General features: G+C 39.0%; 1 protein-coding gene across 4 annotated transcripts; it reads left to right on the forward strand.

Moving 5' to 3' along the window:
• Window positions 1–1,439: 1,439 nt before the first annotated feature.
• Window positions 1,440–26,040, forward strand: igf2bp3 (insulin-like growth factor 2 mRNA binding protein 3). 4 transcript variants are annotated; one of them, XM_043218099.1, is made up of 16 exons: window positions 1,440–2,067; window positions 3,057–3,117; window positions 10,699–10,747; window positions 16,656–16,707; window positions 16,812–16,875; window positions 17,872–18,150; window positions 19,331–19,465; window positions 19,610–19,732; window positions 19,907–20,042; window positions 20,147–20,281; window positions 20,444–20,515; window positions 21,785–21,907; window positions 22,013–22,087; window positions 22,171–22,302; window positions 22,402–22,515; window positions 23,391–26,040. In XM_043218099.1, exons 1-16 carry the CDS (start codon window positions 1,893–1,895, stop codon window positions 23,487–23,489), a joined length of 1,824 nt encoding a protein of 607 aa, XP_043074034.1. In that variant the 5' UTR covers window positions 1,440–1,892; the 3' UTR covers window positions 23,490–26,040. The 4 variants fall into 4 exon arrangements, with proteins under 4 accessions (XP_043074034.1, XP_043074035.1, XP_043074036.1 ...); XM_043218100.1 differs by having other exon boundaries at window positions 21,788–21,907; XM_043218101.1 differs by lacking the exon at window positions 20,444–20,515 and having other exon boundaries at window positions 1,441–2,067.
• Window positions 26,041–26,075: the final 35 nt, after the last annotated feature.

The following is a 26,075-nucleotide window of genomic DNA, read 5'->3' on the forward strand; positions in this document are numbered from 1 at the left end:
TATTTAAAATCATAATTTAGTCTTGAACAATACGCACGCTTATAGTGGCTAATATTGTTATAGAAATGTGTAGGCTAAAATGTTTGTCTTTGATTCAAAACGTAATTAAACGTGCGTGGGCTTCTTTGCGTCGCTTGGTGTATAAAAGACGAGCGTGTTTTAGTATTTCTCCTTTAATTTAAACGCCAGGTATCATACCAAATAAATTACTCAAATTCACCCAAATTAAATGACCGGGATGCGCCAACACGTAAACGCTATCTGCCTCGCGGAAAGACGTTTAGCTGATATTGTTCGGAACGGCCCCCAGAGCAGTGCCGCGTATCTCGCGGATTTCAGTAAGGGCGTAAAACCTGAATTCGTCCTAATGATCAGAAACCAGTCGAACGTGTCATAGCCTAAACTCGCCAACATTAAACAGCTTGTATAAAATCTTCGTACGCGTACAGAGAGACGTTTTAAAAGAACACCGGCACGACCTATGTGTGCATGTGTGTGTGACAAAAAAGAGGAGAGAGAAAGAGACGCATAAGGGCGTGGGCCCGGCGTAAATGTCTCCGCTTTACGTGGAAGGTCGAGCGATTTGCAGGCCGCACGTCCAGATATTATGCAACCCCAGTCTTTTTCTGCGGAACAGTGAAAGAAATGTGGCGAATTTTCGGGGAAGAAGTCTAAAGTATATTGCATGAACCAACACACAAGGCCTATGATCTCCTCCCCGCTGTGCCAGAAGGAGGCCCGCCTTAACCACTCGCCATTACGACTTTTCTATGTTCCGCATGGCCCTCCCCTTTCTTTAGGCACCGGAAGTGTATAATTCGCTTTGTTCAATCTGGATAGGTCACGTTACGCAAGGCCACAGTTGTCAAAAGCTGCAGGCATGTGTAGTTAAGAAAACGCGTTGCCTGCGCATCAGTGTAAATAATCATGCGCGGTTGCGCGTGTGCGATTTTTCTTCGTGAAATAAGACAGAAAAAGACTCGATGGCTGGATTGAACGTGGCCTCGTTTGTTTAGAGGTTTACCGTACCTGCGTGGCGCGCACGCCGTGCAGTGTATAGAAAACAGAGCGAGAAATAGCGTAGATGCTGTATGAATGGCAGACCCTCCCCCTCGTCCACTATATGGCAGCCCACCATAAGCTCGGATAAAGCCTCAGCGCTGGTTGAGAACGCTGTGGGGCGAGCGAGCGTGCAACGCCTCTTTACAACTCCACCAGCAACCAATAAGAGCGCAGAACGGCATTAGTGGAGAAAAGTCCACTGAACGGAATATCATTGAACGGTACAACGAGTACAGCTAGTTTTTTTTTTGCACGGGATCCCTGCAAATGAACGCAGAGAGGCTTTACCCTCTCTCTCTTTCTCTCTCACCATCTCTCTCTCTCTCTGTCCCCACCCCAGTCATCCCTGTGCCATTTTCCCCCAATCCGACACTTAATTGAGCAACCGGGACACCTCACGTGCAGGACTGATTTGTAGTTTGAACACGTGGCTCATTGAAAAAGGCAGAAGAACTTATTTTTTTTTTTTTTTTGGTTTCCCGTTCTCTCGATGTTATTAAGAGGCGGTGCCTGCACGGCCAATTGTGTGTGACAATTTAGTCGCATCGCCAAAGAATAAAGAAACTTTCTCTTATTTTCCTCCCGGCCCTCGCCTTTGACGGAATAAATAATTCAGCGCGTTTAAATCGAGAGGAAACGCGAGTGCGCGCAAGCACGGCGGCGATCTCGTCCATCAAATATCTCAGTAGCTTGGAGTGATTGGGAGAACACTCCCAGACCCTCCGCTGAGCGACAGTGCGGTTCTCTCTCTCCAAACGCTGCCCATCCGAGCGACGCGATAAAGGGCTGCCCCTCCGCAAACACGGTCGCTCTTTTCCGTATACAACAAAATGAATAAGCTCTACATCGGGAACGTGAGCGAGCAGGCGAGCGCGCTGGACTTGGAAAGTATCTTTGAGCAGTGGAAGATACCTTTCAGCGCACCCTTCCTCGTAAAAAGTGGCTACGCGTTCGTGGATTGCCCCGACGAAAAGGTAGCGATGAGGGCCATTGACACTCTTTCAGGTGAGACTTTTGTGCGTATGTGATTTAAAAAAAAAAATTATTTATCCGCCCTCCAAATGAATCGCAATGCACGCGCAGCGGTCGCGTTTAACAATTAGACGCCTGTGCGAAGCGCGGATGTGTTCGTACGCTGAGCAAGTGTAGACTGTTCACTTTCAGTTTTTTTAAAGCACGTATTTTACTCGCAGAGAACGCCAAGTCTGGCTTTAGCATCGAATTAACTGAACGGCAACTGTCCGTCAAAGTTGCAGCGTTGCTCGCGTACGCACGGCTAAACGTGAAATAATGTGTTTTAACAAGTCGGGTGTCCAAGCGGCGAGTGGTAGCGCGTACTATTTTTTTTTTTTTTTTTTTTAATTAAAACGCTCTTGCTGTTTCGCGTGGCTTTTTGAACGCGTCTCGCGGAGCACTTTTCTGGAAGTGAACTAAAGTGCTACACTGAGCTGGTGGTTTTGCTAACTTTGCCATTGTAAAAATGTATCACTTTTATCGCTGTAATTACGAGCTCTGGAACACCAGGTGGTTGGGTTGCATTGGTGGCTTGTAGGCCTTACGACTACTCCCTTGTCTGTGCAATATGGGTTGATTATGTTTGCAATGACTGTAAATTGCGTAAAGGCTGCGATATTTGCCTTAAAGAGGCCGTATAAGTCGGTGGACGTTTTCCTGATTTTCTTAAACATGTCAGTGTCACGCAGCTCGTAGCTGAGGCCTTCGCGCAAGCGTGGGGGCAAATTTGTCTTCCATGTTTAACCTCTGGGAATTTTTTTTTTTTTTAAAAAAAACTAATTTTGTTTCATGCATTCGTGAATATTTACTCAAAATCGTACACGTCAGTGTAGTTTCTGTGCACGTTAGCGTAAATGGCATTTTTTAATTTTTTGGCACTTTCGTACATTGTGAACCTTTGACACGATAGGCGTTTTGTTTGAAATCAAATTGTGATTCCTTTTTTTTTTAATCATTAAAATACAATTAATATTTTTCAGGGAAAGTAGAACTCCACGGAAAAGTCTTAGAAGTGGAGCACTCTGTCCCTAAACGACAAAGGTAAGATTCATTTGTAAATTTCGCAATTTCACCTAAAAAAATGGCCAATCCACGTTTTTGTTTTGAATTTCTATCTCTAAATATTTTTTCCTGACGAGCCCTGATTTTAAATCGGGCGTCTTGTTGCTTTTTAATCTTTTAAATGGCACTCATTTGATTTTATTGTACTTTCGTATGATCCATCAAACTGTTATTTGCAAGCGAAATTCAAGCTTAGGCTGGTAACCGTGTATTTTATGTACCTGCTTTTAAATGTAAATCCACATGCGTGTTTTAGTAGCCAAAAAAAAGGTGTGTATGCTACTGATTGAACCTCCATGTCAGCGTGCGGAATGTGGGTTTTTGTAATGCATCTAAGGCCCTTGATATGCTGAGTTCACATATTACTGGGCCTTTAGGCCTTGACAAAACGTAGCAAGAAACGCGGCAGAGGTGTGCAAATGTTGCAAATGGGACCTCACGTTGCACATGGATGTGCATTTATGGAGCCATGCTTGCTGTGGCGTCCATTTAAGAAGAAACTACTATTCAGTCATGCCGCTCAGTGCTTCCGCCCCCTCTTTCCCCTCCTCGCGCTGCTCAGGCACGAGATGGACTCCTCAGCGCGCGTGGACTGCAAGGGTCGGGGTCTTGTCACGAAAACCGGTTTGTGGGTTCACGGGAACTGTAACGACTAGACGTGGCGTAAGGCACAAAGCACTGTTTACCAACCGCGTGCGAGTGGGTTGCTGCATTACTGTAATAATTAAGTTGACGTAACGACTACAGCTATAATGAATATTCGCCATAACTTCGCTTCACGACTGCAACTGTGTATATATAAGCGGTTTATTAATTCCTCGGCGTCCTGGATTTTTAATTTAGCAATAACTAGCGGTTAATATTTTTAATGGCGAGTTCTCGGGCTAAAATAACGCGGTTTCCACGTGAATTGTACGCGATTTTAGTGGTTGCGTTTGCAATGTTTTAATTTGCCACGTTTAATTTAAATTACTGCTACGTAGCGTTTGGGATTTGTTTTATTTTGATTTAAAGTAGGCCTGTAATTTTTTTTGTTTCATTTTTATTTATATTTGAGGTTAGTTCAGTTATAAGGCGATTTTTGACGGGCCAGCTCACTTTTAAGCGGACATGACATTAATTGAACGGTTTTATTTGCTGTTTAATTTTTATACGCTAACAGTGTAACACAACAATAGCTTTATACTGAGTGTAAATTATGGAAACGGTGTAACTTGTGCGAGGCGTGTAATATTTCGTGCATATGCTGCACATATGTAAAATGTTGATAGGAGCAGGTCATAGGTTGTGTATGTAAAGCTGGTTTGAACTGCGAGCCAATGAGAGTTAAGTATAGTGAAATGCATGATGGGAGAGATCTTACATTCTATCATATGAGTCTCAGCTTAGGCCCTGCCCACCTTTACACACACGCACAAAAAAACATGAAAGTTGGGTAAAGTTTGGCCTCTTGAGTGTGTGTGTGTGTGTGAGAGAGAGCGAGAGAATGTACCAAGGGGTGGTGTGCATTTTATGGAGCCGTTTTTTGGAAGCTTTAGTTTGGTCAGGGTGTGTACAAGGCCGTGTGGACACGGGACCTACTATAATTATGTGAATATTCACATTATCATTTACATTAACCTGCATTAATGCGTATACATTTTTTTTTCCTTTGAATGAATAATTGTTCATGGCAGCATAGTTCCAATGCTTCATACATTAAAAATATGTTGATTGACACCGTTTTTCAGCCAGGCTTGTGTGTGCACTGCATGGCGGAGCCTACATGGACAGCCCATTGGCCTTTAGAAGTTTCACTTCATAAGCCATTTTTCTTTCTCATTGCTAGCTTCCTAGTTTACTAGCGTAGCCGTTTTTTGCTCAAAGCTTGCTGTGTGTGTGTGTGTGTGTGTGTGTGTGTGTGTGTGTGTGTATGCGTATGCACACGTGTGGCTTAAAGGGGGGCCCCAACTGCTAGAAAAGAGTGTGGGAAAAGGGTCTTCAGCTAGAACAGATACTGTGTGTGGAAAAGTTGGAACCTTTTGTGTGGACATTCAGCCTTTTTGTTTTTAAAGATTTTAATATTGCAGGGCTGCTAGCTTCGCTATCTTTTACATGTTTGTTTTGTGTTTTTGTAAATCATGTCACTCATAACATTTTCTATGGTTGCAATGCACATGCAATTTAGTTACATTAATAATAGAATATAGCTGCTTTATTATTATTGTTAATGTTTTTGCGTTTTTTGTAATGTGGTTTCAGTTGCTAAAAATTGAGAGAATTGAATTTAGTGTGGCGTATCACATTCAGCCTAAGTTAGTGGCGATTAGTGCCAGCTATATTTCTCAATTTATTGTGTGCTTGTTTGTTTAACTTTAAAACTAAAAAATGACAGCAGGATACACAATGTATAGGGATACATTACACGATGTATTTTTTTCTACATGTAGATGTGTACTTTTTTTTTTTTTTTTTTTGCGCATTTAATGTAATTTTTCTATACTTCAATATTTGGTTTTAATTATATTGATTCAGACCAAGCTGTGAGTTCTCGTGATTGAGTCACTGGCTTGTGAATTAGAACGTGTTTCCTGGTTCCACCGGGAGTGTTTGTGGTGGGAAGTCTCCCCCAACCCCTCCATTGTCTTATGTATGTTCATACACGCGTGCACACAGACACAGTTATGTTGCATGTCCGTTGGATTTTGAAGTAAATGAAGATGCCCTCTACTTCCGTTACGTCACAAACGAACCCCCACCCCTTTTCCCTTTTTTGTCTGTAGGCTAACCTGTTACCATGGTAACCAGACCCCACCCCCTGGGGCAGAGAGTTTCTGTTACCCTGAAATGGGGCACTAACACCCCACCCCCGTACTAACCACACACACACATTACATATATACATATACTCGCACACCCCCCTCTCTCTTTCTCCTATAGCTTAATCTGCTGTAAGAGAACATTCCATATTGCTTTCCCACCGGAATGCAGACCAAGGCTGGAAAAGCACACCAATCCCAAATTCCTCCAAAGAAAAGGGGAAGTTTTTAATTCGTACACAACCTGGAATGTCATACGACTGTGCTTTTAGATAAAGTTGGTTTTACCAAAAACAAAAAAAGTGTAAAGGTTTACCAATTGACTGAATGCTAATGTTTTGTTTATTAGCTCTCTGCCTTTTTAGGTGTGTGTGTGTGTGTGAGAGCTAAGTTTATTTTTTAGATTTAAATGGTGAATGTGTATTGCTGTTTTAGGTTATGTAATTCTGTCAGAGCTTTTGCCACAGTGGAGTTTTAGTGAAGCATGGACAACTTGTATTCTGTAGTATCGCTCACAACCTATAATTTGAAGTTTAAAATGGTTTATTATTAAGTAAACTCTTTCCCATGTTTTCTCTAAGGGACCTGCTCCCTGTTTAAAAATTAGCATAAGTGCTACACTACCTGTGGTATTTTGTCTGCAGAATCACATTTGGATTGCGTTGCGTTGGATTTGACACCGCTAGGGAAAACATGTCCAGGAATCATACAGAGATGTTGAATGCAATTGTGATGCATTTGGATAATTCCAAGTGATTGTTCTCCTCTTGACGTCTACACTCTTAATGAGTGCAAATGTCCCTTACAGCACGTGCAACTTCAGTTTCGTCTCCAGGCCTTACTCTATATAGCATTACATTGCTAAGATTTTAATGACCTTTTAATTCCTAGACAAAACTGCACTTTGTTAATTGTCAATATGTTGCGGTAGTTAATGGTGGCATATATATAAAAAAAAAAATTGCATGCATATGCATGTTCTATTATGCAGAAGCAACGTGGTAGGACCTTTGTTTGACAATTTGTTGTTTCAGAAATTAGTTGGTACAAAGTCCTAAAATGGAAGAGCAAAATGTCTTGGATGGCAATGTAGTGTGTGTTGTTGTTTTTTTTGCTGTTTAAATTTGCTGCTACGCAATCAACAAATGTAAAGGGAAAATCAAGAAAATACCCATAGACACTTACCTTTTTATGCAAAAAATCAGTTTAAATATTGTTTAAATCCTAGCAGTATCTATCTAGCTGCGGACACTTGCGTTCAAAGTTAAATCATCCATCTGTTTTCTCGCTGTCATAATTAAAATGGCTCGCACATTACAAGATGTCTGGTTTTCTAGGTTTGCTGTCTTTTAGGGAGGTAATAGCCAATTGTTTTATAATGGCTTGTAACCATAGAATAAATAAATACAGGTCATCCACTGACGTTATAAAACACTAAGGACGTTGATTCGTGCAGATTTCTTGAAGCACATGCGTGTCAACATGCATTACTCTAGTACAGTAGATCAGTTTCTTTAACAACGGTGTTCTACAAGTCACCGATTATTGCTCACTATTTAGCCCTCAATCTATGTGCATGTGTGACAGACGTAAAAGTGTAAGAGTGTGTGTGTGTGTGTGTGAGAGGATTAGTGTGTCTACCTGTTCAGGTAGAGGCATGTTTGTTCTCATGTCGTCTGTACATTCTGTTCTTGTTAATTTTAGTGTGTAAATACGCAAATATACAGAGCTTGAACTTTGGAGTCGTGTAAAGTCAAGTGGGCAGTTATAGATCTTTCACAATCGCTGCAACAAAACCTACACATTAATGAAACCTATGTTGAGAAGAGCGAACCGGTCTATAAAAGCGGGGGTCACCATTAAAATTAATTTTACAGGGCTGAATGGCATATTTACAGAATGTATAAATCCTGAATGAAGCAAATAATATTGTTGACATTTTCTAATTGAATCTGAAGCAGAGATTGTTCCTTTTCCATCCCCCGTTACATTTAGTTATTACAGACAGTTTTCTAAAGGCCAGTAAGTAACCTCTATTTCTATAGCTGATTTATTTCTCTCCATTGAATGATTCGTTTGTGCAGTTTAGATTGGGATTGTAGCCAAGTTGGCTTGTTACTTGTGCTCATAGTGATGTAAACATTTAAATGCTTTATCTGGCTTCCTGATAGTTCCAGGTAATGCCATTTGTATCTTCCTCAAAATGAACTTTTACAGGCATTGCATTCATTGACATATTAGAGTTGGTTCATAAATGAATTTAGTTTGGTGTGTGTGTGTGTTTTATTTCCCTGACCTGTTAGTTTTGGATCAGCGTAGAATTATGAATTTCTAATTTTAAAAATGATGTCAGAACTGTATATAACGCCCCCCACACTTCCCCTTACGATGACCGTAAGTTTATCACATTATCTACATGTCAGCATTTGTAAAATCAAGGGACGTGGCAATATGCCAAAATTTTCAAACATAATGACATCTTATGTTCAGGTTTTTTTTGTTCTGTCTGCTAGATATGCAAAATCAGACTTGCATCTACAACTGAAGGTTAATTAATGCACATCTAGGGTTGGTCACATACATACATGCATGCTTAAAATCGCCAGTATTTTTTTCTGCTCTCTTTGGGTTGTTTAAATGTTAAATATCAGTTCACAAGTTTTTTTTTTTGCAGCTACCACATATAAGAGGGGAAAAAAACCCTTCTTATGTAAAAAGCTAAGGCCTTTTATATGATGCTTGATAAGATTTCAAGGTGAAGTGAACTTTGAGTTTTAAAAGGAAATCGCTGTCAAAGACTTTGAATGGCCATAGCCTTTTCTACCTAGTTGAATGGGTTAATTTTCTGTAGCTGTAATTTTCTTGGAAATGTACACTTATGTTAATTATGCTGATATGCACAGAAAGTTGGACTTTCACCCTTTGCTATACCTGATTACCTGTGTCAAGTAAAGGTGGAAATGAGATGCTGTATTAAAAAAAAAAAAAAAAAAAATTGGTGTCATTTCCAATTATTTATTTATTTTTTAACCATTTAAATGAAATCGCTATCAAACTCCATCTTTCCACTGCAGAGAAAAGAGACGCAGCATCTGACATGGTTGGATTTGCACAGACCTTTTTAATGAATTACAAACCACAAAACCAAAAAAAAGTACACGTAATGTTATAAGATACTTTTAAAAACTGTTACGAAAAATGAAACCATACTTTTAAATATAAAAACAATTCGCTAGGTGGTGGCAAATGACACTTTTTAATGAGTCATTTAGACATTCATTCTACTAATGTAAAATGGTAACTTCATAAGGCAAGTGATGGATTGCTGAATCCATTGACTCAATCATTTAGTTCTAAAACGTTGATTCATTCAGTAACAAACACTGTTATTCTAAAACACTATGGCTTTGATTTGGAGCCATTTTCTTAAACAGTTTGTCTAAAATGTAAGCTACATTTTTAACTCGTTTTATTGAACTACTTTTGGATAAAATTTGTATAATTGCAATCATGCTGATATTTTTGGAAATATCGTGGTTTTATTTTTTTTCTTAGTTTGAGTTAAAACATTGTGTGAATCTTTTGTATGTTGTTGCATTCGTTTGTTTTGATTTCTGCGCCAGTGTGTGTCACACATGGCCAAGATTTTGTTTCCCTAGTTGTTTTTCTGTTACCGGTGTTTTTTTTTTTTTTTTTTTTTTTTTTTTTTTCTCACTTATAAAAAAAAAAATTATAAAAAAAATCCCGGACAAATGTTAATTGAGCCCTGTGATTCCATCATAGTTTACGGCCTGCTCACACAAAAGAGTTCATAAACTTGTTCTCAGCATTGCACGCCTAGTAGCAAAGTAATGTTCCACACCTCCGCTATGACAAAAGCAAAGAGGAAAAAAAATAGTTGGAATCACAAACTTCTTTCTTTTTTCCCAGCTGATAAAGATTAAAAATTGACACCCAGTAAGAATCAATACTGCTATAACAAGTTTGAGAATTTAAAGCAGCAGATGAACATCGGCTGATTCCGGTCCTTTGCCTGCCGATTGGCGCATGTTTAATTATCTTGATTTATAAACCCCCAATTTCAGTCAGACTCATGGGTGCTATTAGTGGACCGGTGTTGGTTTGGTAGCTTGTCTAAGAATACAAATCTCAGCTTGTATGACAAATTAATGGTTTGCTAATATTGCCCATAACCGATTCCCTGATCTGTAAATAGGCCTGCTTGCACTGTACGATCAGGTCACTTCTTTTGGAAATGTGTATAATGCATGTAATTGCACAACACTGGTTTTTGAAGGTCTGTGTGTAGAAAGTGCTCTGCCAATTGGTGATTATTAAATGGCTTTAGCCTTAGTGGCATTGTTTCTAAGATCACAGATATTTTCCATTTGGCGTTTGCAATATTAGAGATGCTATTTGATTTGACACAATCTAGCATTGATTTTCAGTAATTTACTTTTCAAAGAAACCAAAGAGGAAAGTGGAAGGCCTTCAAATAAAAAAAAACTACATTTTTTTTTCTCGTATGTTTAATCAATGGAATAATCGGAAATTCAAATTTCAAGTTTTTCATTTTGAGCTAGTAGTACATTTATAAATGTTACTCCTATTTCTCTACTTGGTGCTCCCAGTTTTTCCTACACACAACTGAATGTGGCTTGTAAGAATGTGGACCGTTTAGATCCAAATATGACTTATTTGTCTGATTTATTGCCTTGTGTAATTTTTTTACATTGACCGCTCTGTTTTGTTTTTTTCGCAGAAGCTGCAAGCTGCAGATCAGGAATATCCCACCTCACATGCAGTGGGAAGTAAGTGCCGCTTTCTTTTTCTCCCCCCTCCACCCCAGTTCTCGAAGGTGAAAGGGCTTGTATGAGAGGTGATGTTGAAGCAGTACTGTGACTTGCTGGCTCACCACTGCACCTCAGAAACATTGGTATTTGAGCCACCAACCCTCCTGAGTAATGTCCTAGAATTTTGACGTCTTGGACCAAATAAGCGCATATACTCTCCAATAAGTACATTTTTGTTTTAAGCAATTAACCTTCATATTTATTAAATCAGATGTTCCAAGCAGTCTTTTAGGAGGCATCCTGTTGTCTGTTCATTTGAGGTGTGTGTGTGACTTGAATTTTGAGCTTTGAGAAGCCTCATCATGTGATTTGTTAAATATATATTTTTGCTGTTTGTGCTCTGGATGGATGTAAATGTCTCCTTTTTGTTTAGTATGGATGCTAGTTTAAATCGGATCTAATTAAAGCCTCTGTTCAGCTGGGGAAAAAAAAAATATCCCCTTTTACACTTACTAACCCATTGTTATTGTCTTTCACTTATCAGATCAAACTCTGTAGAAGTGTTCGCGTGTACGGCTCAGTACGCCGCTCTTTGCCCTCCCGCTTTTCATGCGAGCTCGAGACAAGCTCTCACTGACCCTTTGAAAACTTGCATGACATCCTTGCTCGTCCCCCCCCCCCTTTTTAGTTTCATTCCTATTGCGCTGTTTGTGAATAGAGCCTTACAGAAGTCCACAAAAGTGCTCTGATCATAGGAATCGGTTCAGATTCAAACCTGCATTGTGCTCGGGCATTGTTTCCTTAGCTTTTCCGTCCATGACAGATTCTTCCAGTGTTTGAATTACTGGGGGAGCTGGGAGGGGCTGAGACCCCCCTAGTTCTAGTCGTAGTCCCCTAGTTATATGTAAAATCAGGCCTGGGGGGCTTCCCAACAACCAGTTGCTTTTAAATGTGTTATTACAGTGGTAGGTCATTACCTCCTTGATGTTGGATTAAATATAATGATTTAAAGAAACGTTAGAGTCGACAATAACTACAATTAAAATGGCCACTCGCAGTGCTTTCCACCATAGATTTAGTCAGCAAGGTTTCATAAAATAAAAAAAAAAAAAAAAACAGAAGCTCCCTATTGTTTTATTTTTGTTTCTCTCCCTAGCCAACTCCGAATAATGAGCTTTAAAAGAACTACCGTGGACGGCAACTTTTTTTTTTTATATAAATATGAATTATTTTACTAACATAACCATTTTTTTTTTCTACTTCTATTTATTAAAATGTTTTTTTTTTTTTTTTTTTTCACGGCACTGAGGTTATTCCTTGCAAGTTGGTAACATACAAAGCTGATCAGAGTCACAGCATCATATGTGAAATAATTTGGGCTACGTTTATGTGACATGGCACCTGTCATAAAATGTGAAGTCCCAGTGTTGTTTTGTGCCTTGTTTCTGGTTTTGTGGCTGTATGTGAGGAATATTCCACGTGTCACGTTCAAGGGAGGGAAATGGGCATCCTAGATAAACTTGTGCTGGTCAATTTTCCACTGAGGCAAAAGTTGTTAAACTGTCTACTAGGACCATAAATTGCTTGTTTTATGTCTTTTTGTATTATTTGGTTTATATTTTATAAATATAAAATGGTTTCAGAACATATTTCTAATTTGGGTTTTTTAATATAGTTGAGCTGCAAACTGTTTATTTACTCACACATGCTCTTTTCCTCACATTTGTTCATTTTAGGCTTTGTGTGAGTTTGCAGCAGTCATCTTTATTGCATATTTTATTACAGGTAAAAATTAGTTAAATTCTAATGGGATTGTCTGCTGTCACAATAAACCAAAGCTGCAATATAGGAAATGGTGAGACTAATTTAAACGCTATATCAATATATTGATTGTGTGCAAAGTGTTCCTAGTCAATGTAATGTATTATGTGTGTTAACTCAGTTAAAGCTGACAGCGTTTTGATTTGACTTAATTTTTATTTCTTGAGTGATAATTTTGATACTTGAGTTCATGTGGTTCCTTAATTTTAATCCTTTTATATGACCAAAAATAAAAATTTGATGGCTTGTAATGTAAATCGGTGAAGTTGTTATAACGGTGTAGGACACTACTTGCATGAGATTTATATAGGTATCAGTTCTATCTCCCAATAAAATGTTTAAATGCTTAGTTTGTGATCAAAGCTCTGTAGTTTTTGTTGAAGGGCTAACATAAGCAGTGCAGCTTTAGCTGTTTCAGTGAAGTGTTCATCCTAAAATATTACTAACAATATTGTTATTATGTTTACTTAAAGCCAGTGGAAGAATTCACAGTAAAAACACCCGTGTACCAGAGCCTGAGTAATTTACGTGAAAGGCCTTTTTAAAATAATTCTATCAATCAGACGACAAAAGGCATGCAGTAGATTGTGTACAACAGGGTTTCAGCAAAATTGATCATGTTGCTAATGTAGAGGATTCAGAAATTTGTGCGTCAACTGTGACGCAGTAAGCTTTACAGGGTTACTTTAACACTAGAAGACCATACGTTATACCTGTAACACACCTGTGAGCATATTTTCTATTTTATTTGACATTTAAAAATGAGGTTGCATCAGCAAGAATACGTTGGGGGAACCACAAATATTGCATTAATACAATGTGAAGTTCAAAAGTTCAACCATTGAAGTGTCTGACGACCCCCCCTTGAATTTAACTTCTTTGTACTTACTCTAGCTGTATTTTAGTGTAAGAAAATGTCCTTTCTTAATGGCCTTGGTTTGTAGCTATGGGTTTAATAACCTTAAGTTTGCCTCAATTTGAGAATCTATTTTTATGCAATGACCATAAACCTGTTTAGTTTGTATTTGTTTTTCAGATATATATATTTTTGAGGCTTGTTTTCTATACACATTTGACCAGACAGTAGTTCCAAAGATTGGCCTTCTCGTTGACGTTTAACAATTTGCACAGCTCAGTGTGTAAATGGATAAGAATCATCAAATTGGTTGTACGCGTCTACTACATTCTTTGACAAGTAAAATTTGGGCTCTGTGTTTTATGCATTGAATTTGGAAAATCTGTGGAGAAGATATTGAATGCGTACGTATAAAATAACAAAATGAAGCTTCTGTAAATGTATGCATCATTCTGTCATACTATACTGCTGTGCATGTTATCCGCAGCTGAATTCTGCTGAAGTATTTATGATCTGTCTGAAGAATCATGACTGCTCAGGTTTTGCCCGGTGGCGACGAGCTCTGTAGTTTAGTACTCAAACTAGTATTGTTCAGCAGTAGAATAGAGATTTTTGTAGTCCATAAACCCGGAAGAGAATTATTATTTGAGCCATTTGTTCCTTTTTGGGGAATTTCCAAGCTTAAGACCTTCATGTTTTGTCCTTCAACAAAAATGAAATGGTCATACCTCCAAATATTTTATTTTATTTTTTTTAAATGCAAGTTATGAAGTTGCTGCTAGTACCGCAAGGATGTGCGTTTGTGTGCTTTGATATGACTGTCGTAGAACAAAACATGAGCCTTATAAAGTCTTCTGAAACTGCCATGCTAAAAAAAACATGGAAATTCCAGAGAAACCCATGACGATTTAACCTTCCAGTTTACTAGATGAAAAAGACATTTTCAAGGTCACAAAGGCTCACTTTTAATTTTTTCTTTTCTGCTTTAGTCATTTGTAAAAACAAAAGCTAGATATGGAAAACATTCTTAGCACACATTATAGTTTATAAACTTTGGGGATGGAATGATTTTCTTTTTGGGGGGCTTTTTACTTCAACAATTATATTGGCAACCTATAATACTAACCTAGAAATCGGTGCAATTATAGTTTATACATTTTTAAATTTTAGTGTATAATGTATTTTATACCTGCGGTGGCAAACTGAATTTTCAGCCGCCATTCCTTGAGTCTTCAGCATCACAAATCATTCTAATGTTTGCATTTGGTACTGTTTTTAGGTGCAAATTCAGTTAAACTATTTAAACCTGCTGCTAAATATCACAAGGGTTTTGATAAGATGTATTGAATTTGTCTTTGGATGTGCATCGTATCAACTTAGCATGAACCAAATGTTAATCTAAAAAAAAAAATGGACCATGTGTAATTTTAATTTTCTCTGGGTTCACAAATAAACATGCTATATTTATAGCATAATAATTTTCCTTCTCTTATTTCAGCCCAAAATGAATCCACAGTCACATGATGTCAGGCTGTGAAAATGTCAAGTACCTACTTGAGCGAGACTTTAATCTCTCCCTTCATTGTTCTTTGGGTTTGACCTGCCAGTTGTGTTGAAATAGAAGATATTTGTTTGTATTGTCGTCGTCGTCGTCTTACTGTGGGCGCATGTTGAGATCTTAGTGTGTGTTACATGATGGCGTAGCGTTGGGGATGTGTGCATTTTTGCTTTGTGACCACGCTCAGGCGAGCTTAGTCGGGCTGTATTTTAACCTGCTGCCCCGTCTGGCTGCAGGCCTATTCCATGTGAGGACGCCCAGAATGTGTAGATCGACCCCGCGTCCTCCCCCCTTCTTCTCACTGCATGGTGTCTGAAAGCCAACCACACCCCCTTCCTCTTTCACTCGATTGAAGGAAGCCTAGTCTTATTGGCCTGAATTCAGTGATTGACTAGTTGTGTAGCCAATGGCTGAAAATGCCCAATGGCTGCTGGGAATTCCATAGTAATGCACACGCCAACCAATAGGACGGCTTGGATTGGAGAAGGGAAGTGGTGGCGGTAAGGGGGGTTGTGGGCATTAGTATGTGTGACGTATAGGGGGCTGGTGTGTGTAAAAGCCTGTAGGCTTCCTTTTATACCCATGTTCAATGTTCGCTTGCACGCCTCCTTCAGAGCAGGAGTGGCGGAAGCAAAGAACTGCAGTGATTGAGGTGTAAAATATTTTTTGAGTTATTTCTTTTGGAGGGGCTATGTTATTTAAAATATATAATGTTATGTAAAAATTCTACAAAAGCTTAGCTTAGTTTTAATTTTTTTTTTTCCTAGTCACACTCTGAATTCACAGGCTGAATTGAGTTCTTGCAAATCATGCTTTAATCTCGAGAGGTGTGCTTTTTAAATCATTGGGCATGAAATAATGTTCATATTAATCAATTCTTGTATAAACAGTTGCACAGAATCGAGACTTCAAGAATGCAATTGCTAATGTTTACATTTTATTAATAAAGCCCAAGACACGTGTAACTAACTTTTTCATTGCTATTTTAAAGGGACAAAAAAATTTACTTTCCCTGATCTGTTCCAAATACGCATGGATTTCTTCTGTGTGAAAGAAAAGTAACATTTTGAAAACGGCGTCTGTATTTCACTGTTTGGCCAAAAAGGCTTCAACAGAAGTCAATCACGCGGTCATGCTTCTGTGAAACAACATAAGACTTGGTAAATGATTTTTTTTTTTTTTTTTTTTTTTTTTTTTGGGTGAACTATCCCTTTAAAACCTAAAGGAACGGTTCACTCAAATGAAAATGACCCCATATTTTGCTCACCCCAAAACCATCCTAGGTGTTTGACTTCTTTCAGACGAACAGAATCAGTTTTGTTTTTTCCAAGTTTGGTAATGCTTGTGGATGGCAGTCATTTTGAAGGGTTTTTTTTTTTCACCGTATTTGCGGATGTATCTGATTTAAGGAGCTTCAAAATAATGGCCGTTGTCCACGAGCATTACCAAGCTCAGAAGCTTTTTTTTAAAACTCTGTGTTCGTCTGAAAGAAGAAAGTCATATACACCTAAGATGGCTTGGGTGAGTAAAATATGCGATAATTTTCATTTTTGAGTGCACTAATCCTTTAACTCTTCCACATCTCTGACAGGATAACTGTATCTGTTCACTTGAAGTTGTACCACCTCTCACAAAATGTCTAGTCGCTTGCAGACTTGATCACCGTTTCTCTTGCTTGACTTCATCTACAGGTTTTGGACGGGTTGTTAGCGCAGTACGGCACAGTGGAGAGCTGTGAACAAGGTAGGACGTGCTCCTCGGCAGATTGTCACTTTAGTAGTAATCCATATATTAAAAGATTAGTTAATCTCTCCCCCTCTGTTTTCCTTCATCTCTTTTATCCTCAGTCAACACTGACACGGAGACTGCTGTTGTCAACGTTCGATATGCCGCCAAGGACCAAGCCAGAGAGTGAGTATCATCCGCCTCAGATTCGGCTGGCTCGGTCACCACTCCACCCCCTCCAGAGCGTCTCTGTCCCACGTCTCGCAGTGAAATGTGAGACCGTCAGTTCCACATGCACTGCCATTTGGTTTTTATTCAGCAATTATAATAACTCATTCAGTGCCACCTACTGTTTGATTAGTAGAACTGCAGTGCAGTCGCAGGGGTCGGTGTGGACGTCTGGAAAATGAATGGAAAGGCTCTGATAAAAGAATCTTCAGCAATTGTTTGTGCACAATAGGGAGTTCCTGTTACCATCCGCTAGTGGATGTCAATGAAAGATTCGGTGGCTTTAAAAGGCTCCGGCATTCCATCACGTCTAAGCCTCATGCTCTCAAACCCCCCCCCCCCATCAGTTTCGCTTAAGTTTTACATGTGTCCTGTTTGAGAGGGAAGCAGAAAAGCTGAGGTTGTTCAAGCCTTTTGTTTCAATCACCTGGAGACCCTTGCCAAAAAAATGGTCAAAAATTATATTTGGGAGAAATATTTTTTGTAATATGGGTTTTCTTCATGATGTTTTCAGAACACAGTTCTTGGACAAACTGTTGCACTAAATTGTGACCTTTTATGCAAGAATGTATTTTTTTTTTATTTTTTTTTATCAGGAAATGTTCTGATGTGCATAAATACAACAATCATTTTTTTGTAGTTGTGCTATATTTATTTATTTTTTTAATTTGGATTCAAATTGGAAAGAAACAAATGGTTTAAAAATACTGCTAAATCAAAAGTGTCATTTTATATGTCCTCTTTGTTTCCAAAGGATGTACTATACATCCAAAGCAACGAGGCATATTTACTTTTTTTTTTTTTTTATTCCATACACTTATAAAAAAAAAAACAGGACGTATTGTGGCTTTTGTGCTTTTAACTCAAATGTAACTTTCAAAAGCATCATGATCAATTTAATATTTCCCATCCTTCTGTTGCTGTTTTTTTTTTTTTTTTTTTTTTTTTTTCCAGAGCATTGGATAAATTAAATGGCTTTCTTATGGAGAACTACGCACTAAAGGTTTCCTATATACCAGATGAGACCGCTGCAGCAGATGCCCCTGCCGTGGGTGGCAGGAGAGGTTTCAACCCACGCGGCCCACCTCGCCAAGGCTCTCCCAGTCTTGGCGCGAGACCTAAACTACAGTCAGACGTGCCTCTACGCATGTTGGTGCCCACCCAGTTTGTAGGAGCTATTATTGGCAAGGAAGGTGCTACCATCCGCAACATAACCAAGCAGACTCACTCAAAGTAAGAATACTCAGTGTACGTAGTTGTAAACAGTGCTGTTTCACACTGCGCGCACGAGCACTGCATATTTATTTTGGCACTCATATTAAGATCTTACAACATTCATGCTGAGCATTTATGGCTCTACAAGCAAAGTGTTAAGTACTAAATCTATTTTTGCCTGTTTATCAAGATCTTTTGTTGTTAATGAAGCAACCAAATATTTTGGCTAGTAGGTGAGCTAATCATTCTGCATAAAGTGGTCATCGGATGTCCATTTTGTACTTTGGTATTGTAGTGTAAAACACCCTTTTACCTCGTCAAAAACAGGTTCACAGCTGCCCATTTCAGTGCATGTCCCTTTAAATGCTAATGAGTACTGCTGACTCCGCCCCTCTTTTCAGTGGTGTGAAGAGCAATTTTTATGAAGCGGTTTATTTTAGCTGCATTTAGCCAAGGAACTTGCTAACTACCACACAATCTACCGAAATGCATTTGTTCAAATGAGAAGTAAAAGTGAAATTTGCATCCGATAACCCCTTTCAATAAAAAGATTTGTGTAAAGTTAAATCATGCCGTGACAGAGACCCGAATTTAATATGGTTGCTTGTGTAGGTAGATTGTCCAAATTTTCACTGATCAAGTTCGTACATTCTACATGTTAAGTATTTTTGCCTAGAAATCACTGTTACTGATTTACTGTTGTTTATTACGGTGTATGCATTTAGGAAAAAAACATGAATCACTTTCTAAATAAACGCTTTTAAAATGCAAGTTTGTTTTTTAATTCAAAAAGTAAACCAATAAAATAGCTGCTTTATCTACGTCTGTTTACTTGCTATTAATTAGAAAAAAAAAGAATACCTTTCCAAATTGACACTAGAACACATTTTGTGTGCACCATTTTAAAGTGAAAAACAAAATATGCAAATATACTCTTTCCATCTCTTATGCTGATAAATGCTGCTTTTATTTTAACAATATTGTGAAATTATGGTGTTTTTTTTGTGAAATTTAAAATGCTATGACTGCAAAAAAATCTTACTGGCCTCAAATTCTTCTGAACTGTAGTGCATTTCACATGTACTGTCTTTTGTGTTAACTTAATGTCAAAGTGGAAAGTCTGTTTGCATCTGGGAAGGGAGTGTAGACTTGGTCAGACTGCTCTAACAAGTTGATTACATGCTATATTTGTGCACAGGATTGATATCCACCGTAAAGAGAATGCAGGGGCAGCAGAGAAGCCCATCACTGTTCACTCCACACCAGAGGGCTGCAGTTCTGCCTGTCGAAACATCATGGAGATCATGCAGAAAGAGGCAATCGACACCAAGATGTGCGTTGATACACAAGCACTCTGCATCATACGGTTTCTGTTGATCTGTGTTCATTAGTCGTACTGCACTGTTACGGAGTCATTTACGCTCCGTGTTGCACATTCAGTCACACTATATCCTCCTCTCTTCTCCCACATACACAGCACTGAAGAAATCCCTCTGAAGATTCTGGCTCATAATAACTTTGTCGGCCGCCTGATTGGAAAAGAAGGACGTAACTTGAAGAAAATCGAACAAGATACTGACACAAAGATCACAATCTCACCGTGAGTAGTTTTGTTATCTATACTTCATGAGGCCAGAAATACACTGTGCGTTGGGTTTTGTTTTCTTGCATATCAGGTGCATTCTGTTGAATCTTGTTTAATTATCATACATGCTTCCCAAGATGTCACTTTCACTCACTTCAATCACTTTTTCCCACATTCCCCCAATCCCAGTCTGCAGGATCTGACATTGTATAACCCAGAGCGCACCATCACTGTCAAGGGTACATTAGAAGCTTGCGCAAAAGCGGAAGAAGAGATCATGAAGAAAATCCGTGAGTCCTACGAGAATGACGTAGCTGCCATGCATGTAAGCCTGCGATGACTTTCCATTTTCATGTGAAATTGCATACAGCGCAACAATTTCATCTAAAAAAAATAAAAATAAAAATCTCTGTCCTCTTCTTCCCCTAGCTACAATCTAACCTGATTCCAGGGCTCAATCTCAACGCTTTGGGTATTTTTCCTGGTGCAGCAAGTGGAGGGATGTCACCCTCTGTGGTATCAGGACCTCCAGCTGGGGCTCAAGCTGGCTATCAATCATTTGGGGTAACAAAATTGGATAAAACTGTGTTTGTGTGAGATGTTTGTGTTTGGTGTACACTTACATGGGTGAGGAGTGTATTCATGTATGTAATGGCAACATGTGAAGCGGGCGTCTGTAGTGTGTGTGTGGGAGTGTGCGTGTTAATGTGTGTGTTTCTCCCGTAGTGCAGCGTGTTTGGGGGTGAGGTGCCATTTTGGGCCTCTACACTCTCCTCCAGCAGCAGCACAGCCTTTTCTGTAAGTTTTCATTTGTTACCCACCATGCACTGCATGGCTTGGCTGCTCGCTACTGGATTGGCTGAAGGGACAAACGTCTGCTCCCAGATTACTCTCTGCCGGGGGGTTGTTGCTCAGCCTCCACAGCTAACTTGAGATGCTGAAATGCTGCGGGTCTGATGCTTAACACGTAACGTGTATGGACATGGAGACCTAAAGTGCTTTGTGTGTGTGTGTGTGGGTGATCGGTGGGAATGTATGTTGTCAAGTTTGCAGTAAGATGTTAAGGGCATGAATAACATGAGTTGGACTAACCCATCGATGAAAGGCCAAGGTGTGTCTTGTCTGTAGTGGCAAGTATGTGTTGTCTACCTAGAGACTTATGAGTTGTTCTACATTGGTAGAATTATTTAAAATAAAACAAAGACCTTCAAATTTGTTTAACAGCTATTTTATTTAATTTTTTAATTTTCAGATACATCTTTTGTTAAACCTACACTGAATTGATATTCACACAAGTGGTGAATGGAATTAATTTAGCCATAAATTCATAGGACATTAATCCAGTTAAAGCAAACGTCTATTATTCTCCATCTTTTTGTTTAAAAAAAAAAAACACATTTTGTGTAAGTTGTAGAATTGATCAGATAACACTTATTGAAAAATGTATTGGAAAAAATAGATTTTTTTTTTTGTTTGTTTTTAATTCCTCATTGACTTTATGGTCCTGCTAGGACGCATTAATGTGCATTTTTAAAAATACAATTACTAAAGTATAATTTTTTTGGCTTTTTAAAAAAAATTATTGTATATAATTGTAGAAGACTTAAATCTCTAAGTTTGCATAATGAGTACAATTTCTTTTTGTATGTGTACATTACCGATAAACTACAGAAGCAGTTACCTCTATTACATGTATTCTCGCTATAACTGGATGAGCAGATGTTCTGGTTGTTGAATAGGCAGTGTTTTTCTGGTTAACATCAGGAACGTGTGAGAATAAGCTGTTTTTGGAGCGTATTTGGAAAAAAAATCGTGTTTTTGGTTTGGGATGGGCGAGATATGAACCTGGCCGATACTTGCAAGCTGTGTGAATTCTTCATGTTGTAGACTCTGTTGATGGTGAATAAATGGCTTGTTAAATATAAAGAATAGTTTAACTGTGAGTGAATGTTTTCCCAGGATGTTGTTTGTCTGTTTTGTTGTATGTTCTCTGGATGTTCTCCATTTTAAAGCAGATTTATTTGGTGTTAAATGTGTGATCATAACTCATGAGTGTATTCGTGTCAGCAGCCACAGGTGGAGTCAGAAACCGTGCACCTCTTCATTCCTGCTCTGGCAGTTGGTGCTATTATCGGCAAGCAGGGCCAGCACATTAAACAGCTTAGCCGCTTTGCTGGAGCGTCAATCAAAGTGAGTGATGGCAAGCATGACCTTTTCATGACCCTGATAATGTTTGTTGAATGTAATGGTTATGATTTTGTTGAAGTTTAAGATCTGTCACTTTTGTCGGGATAGATTGCACCTGCTGATGGAATTGACACAAAGCAAAGAATGGTCATTATAACTGGACCACCAGAGGCACAGTTCAAGGTAAAAATGTTGTGAAATAGTATAAATACTTTTGATTTGTATATTCATTCATCGGTTCTCTGTGGGGTTTTTTTTTTTCTTAGGCTCAGGGACGTATCTTTGGGAAGTTAAAAGAGGAGAACTTCTTTGGACCGAAGGAAGAGGTTAAATTAGAGGCTCACATAAAAGTGCCATCATTCGCCGCTGGCAGAGTCATTGGCAAGGGAGGCAAAACGGTAAGTGGCCACTTTACGTGTATTGTTCAATTGTTAGCATTTGTTTGCTTTACAGATATATTCATCCTCAGCATTCATAGCTGCTCTGTTTCTCTTTAGGTGAATGAACTACAGAACTTGACCAGTGCAGAGGTGGTTGTCCCGCGGGACCAGACACCTGATGAAAATGACCAAGTAGTAGTAAAAATCACAGGACACTTCTATGCAAGCCAGGTGATTAGCTGCTACACACACCAGAGCTGCAGAAAAGGGCTAAATGTTGTCATTATCTGATGTTAATAGTTTCTCTGATCCCAGCTTAATGGCAAAAACAAGTAATCTGTGCTGTCAAGCCAAATCTTTGATATAAAGTACAAAATTTTTTTTTATTGTTCCGTTATGTATTATGGTTAATGAAACATTTTTTGCAATGCTGGATTTAAATGTATTTATGATCACACTTTTTTTTTAAGGTCATTCTCGTCGTTAGATCATTCGACTTAATTTATTGCTTATTGTAATTAAGTTGGTATTTGTTTTGTGTTGGTAAGGATTACAGATGTAGAATCTGTGCTTTCAAAAGCCCTGATAAACAAGACAATATGTTAATAGGCATGCTAATAAGAAACTAGTCAATAGGGAAAATATGTCCCAATATTACAATGTTAACGTTTGTTTCTAATTGGCCATTGTTTTTGAGAATTCAAATTGTCTGTGATTGGCTACGTTGTTCAACAATGCAAAAAATTACGCAAATGGTGTCTTTTAATGCCGTCCAGAGTGCAAAGATGCAGGCACTGAGCAGATTACCAGATCTTCAATTGAGGATGCTTTTACATTCACTTGAGTATTTGGCACCCTCTAGCGTCCGTCTAGAAACGGGGGCATGTTTAGAGTTTTGCGGGCTGCCTCAGTGTCGGGTGGGTCAGGACTTAAACTTGAGAGACCTGAAGCACAATGTCATGGGCTGCCTGTAAGGCCATTGCCGCTGACGTAATAAAAAATTTAAGTGATATAAAAATCTAATTTATCATGGGAAACGCAGTACCCCACCCCCAAAACTTGTGTATTTGAATTAATTTTTTTTTTTTTTTCTTCATGTGCACCAGCTGGCCCAGAGAAAGATCCAGGAGATTATCTCTCAGGTGAGGCGGCAGCAGCAGCCCAAGGCCTCGGCCACAGGTCCACCAGTCGCCCGAAGGAAATAGAGCCACTTCGTCTTCTCGGAGACTGAAAGGACACAGGACGCGTCCATCTCAGGGGTCAGGGAATGTCCTTATAACCCCGCCCGCTTTTACACCCATTCCCCCTGAAGATTCGATGAGATTCAGTGTACACCTGCACTTCCCTGCACCAATATCTCCCCCTCCTTCAAACTAATCGTAAGAAAGTCAGCCACCCAGTCCTTGCCTTAATACGGTAACTGCACAGACCTTAATTGACAGACGTTAAACTTTGTTTTTGTTAGGAGTTTATTGGGAAATGCAGCATTCGAGCATAAAAGGCTTGGGGTAAGGAATGGGTGACACAGGGTGGGGTTTAAGGTCTTTGGCTTGAGATGGAACGAGGATTTTCGATGGAAGTACGCTGTCCTGGGATCCATAGTGGCATTTTATAAATTCTGATGCATTTTATAGATGAATAGATATATATACATATAAAATTATGAAAGATGGTGGAGCAACACTGCCACTTATGACTGAGGGAAGTGTTGATTGGTGTTGGCCAGGAAACCAAGTTAATATGCATTTTACTGATCTACCTCAGGCTAGAGTACCTCAGAAAAAAAGAAAATGATATATGAAAAAAATGTTCTGTTCTTTTTTTTTTTATTATTATTATTTTGCTTTGTGGTATTTTGTATACTTTATAAAGCTAATAGTTCTTGAACATTTTTATTTTTTTAAGAAAATGTAAAATTTAGTCTGTGGTTAACAGGCGACGCTCGAATTCCGCCTTGCCTCTCGTGCCTCGCGCGCGCGCTGAATAACTAACTGTACATATACGCGTTCGCGCGCGTGGCGCGGGCGAAAAGAGCGGAGCTTGGGCCCCTGTGTTAGCTACAGATAGGAGAAAGAAAAGAAAAGCGCCTCAGTGTCGCTGAGGAGCCACCACCCTCTGAACACCGTCAAGGTAATGAGAAATAACGCCACCCGTACATACCGCAGCAATGCCGTGCTAATATGCTAATAACTGTCTCGGCGGTAGCAGACGTTTCACCCGCATTTCATTACACTTCAGTTAGGGTTGGATGCAAGCAATAGAGGTCAGGGATAAGCAAGGTCCTGCTGTAACCTCTTTGACACCCCCTCATCCTCAGCGCGAGTAGTTGTCTATCTAATTAAAATAACGACCAGCCCGATTGAGGTTGTTTTTTCTTTTCCCGTGCTTATCGTTTTTTCCACCCCTCCCTTTCCGTTTCCAAATAACGCGCTCCGTTTGGTCTTGGGAGGGGATTTTTTTTTTTTTTTTTCGCATCAAACTGGGCTTTACATGCCGAAGATTTTCAGTGTTTAACGTCAGTCAATGCATGTCAGGGGTTCGGGGAGTTACACCGTTATGATGCTTTTGCGTTGATAGCTATAGGTTACAGTAGTCAAGGGCGCGTGTCTAGGCTAACGAGCAGTAACGTAGAGATGCACGCGCGAACGGTTTCATTTATATCTTTCGTTTATCATTCAAAGTGGGGAAAAAAAGCAAAAAAATATATATATAAAGTGAACTTCAGCAAAGAAAAAACGTTTAGTAAAGAAACTGAGAAACCAATATTCCTTTTGTTTTCATGCAGAATGTAAATATGATTTGATTGTGGTAAAAGAGTGCATCCATGCTTCCACACTAGTAAGGCCATTGTCTACCTCAGCTGAGGAAAGGGTGGGCACCGTCTCACCTGAGACCTCCAGCGCGCGCAGCGATACCTCAAGTCCCTCGCGAACACTTCCGCACTGGGTACGCGCGTGGCGCCGAGCGCTGACCAGAGGGGCACAAGTGATCGTTTTTGTTTTTCTTTCCACCCTTCTCTTACACCGTTTTTGATCTACCTCTTATTAGAAAAGTATTTAAATTAGAGGCATATTGCTATGTGTTAGAATCTATAGGGTCATGTTCCATCTGCCCCTTTCCTCACAGAAAAAAAAATATATCATTTAAAAAGGAAAAAAAAAAAACTTAAAAAAAAATGTATGGCTAGACTTTAAAGATGAGTGAGAAAATGATTTCGTTTTTGCCTGCAATTTATTCTCTGCTAACTAATTTGAAACCTCACCTTATTGCTTTTTCTTCTGCTTCTTGGTTTGGTGGTGTGGCTTCCTTGTATTGGGCTTTATTTCTTGCATAAGTATTGTATTAAAAGTCAAAGTGTTTATTTGGGATCTGATTAATAATGGCTATAGAAAAGATTTTCAAGGGCCTGTTCATTTCTTGCTTACGAAATATGAACAATGAAGTCTTTATTTTTTACTTTTCATGTCTTATGGATGCTACAGTTTTGTTTTGTTTTTCTCTGATTTTTTTTTTAATTTTTTCTGACTGGGATCTGATCCAATTTCATTTCATGGCTGTGTTGTGTGGTGAGTCATGTTTCAGTGGGAATGTGATGTGGAAATCCAGGAGCTGAAATGGTTCCGGGGGAAAAAAAGTGGTCCGATTTCAGCATGATAAGCAACATCCCCTCCGACCGTGCTTGTGTGCCCTCACACACCTCCACTTGTCAAATGCCTCTGATACAAAGAAAATAATTAAAAGTCAAGTTGGCTCCTAGCAATCATTGTTTGTGATTCCTTGGCTGGTTCTTT

This window comes from Puntigrus tetrazona, chromosome 19, assembly GCF_018831695.1.
Source record: "Puntigrus tetrazona isolate hp1 chromosome 19, ASM1883169v1, whole genome shotgun sequence".
Classification (NCBI taxonomy): Eukaryota; Metazoa; Chordata; class Actinopteri; order Cypriniformes; family Cyprinidae; genus Puntigrus; species Puntigrus tetrazona.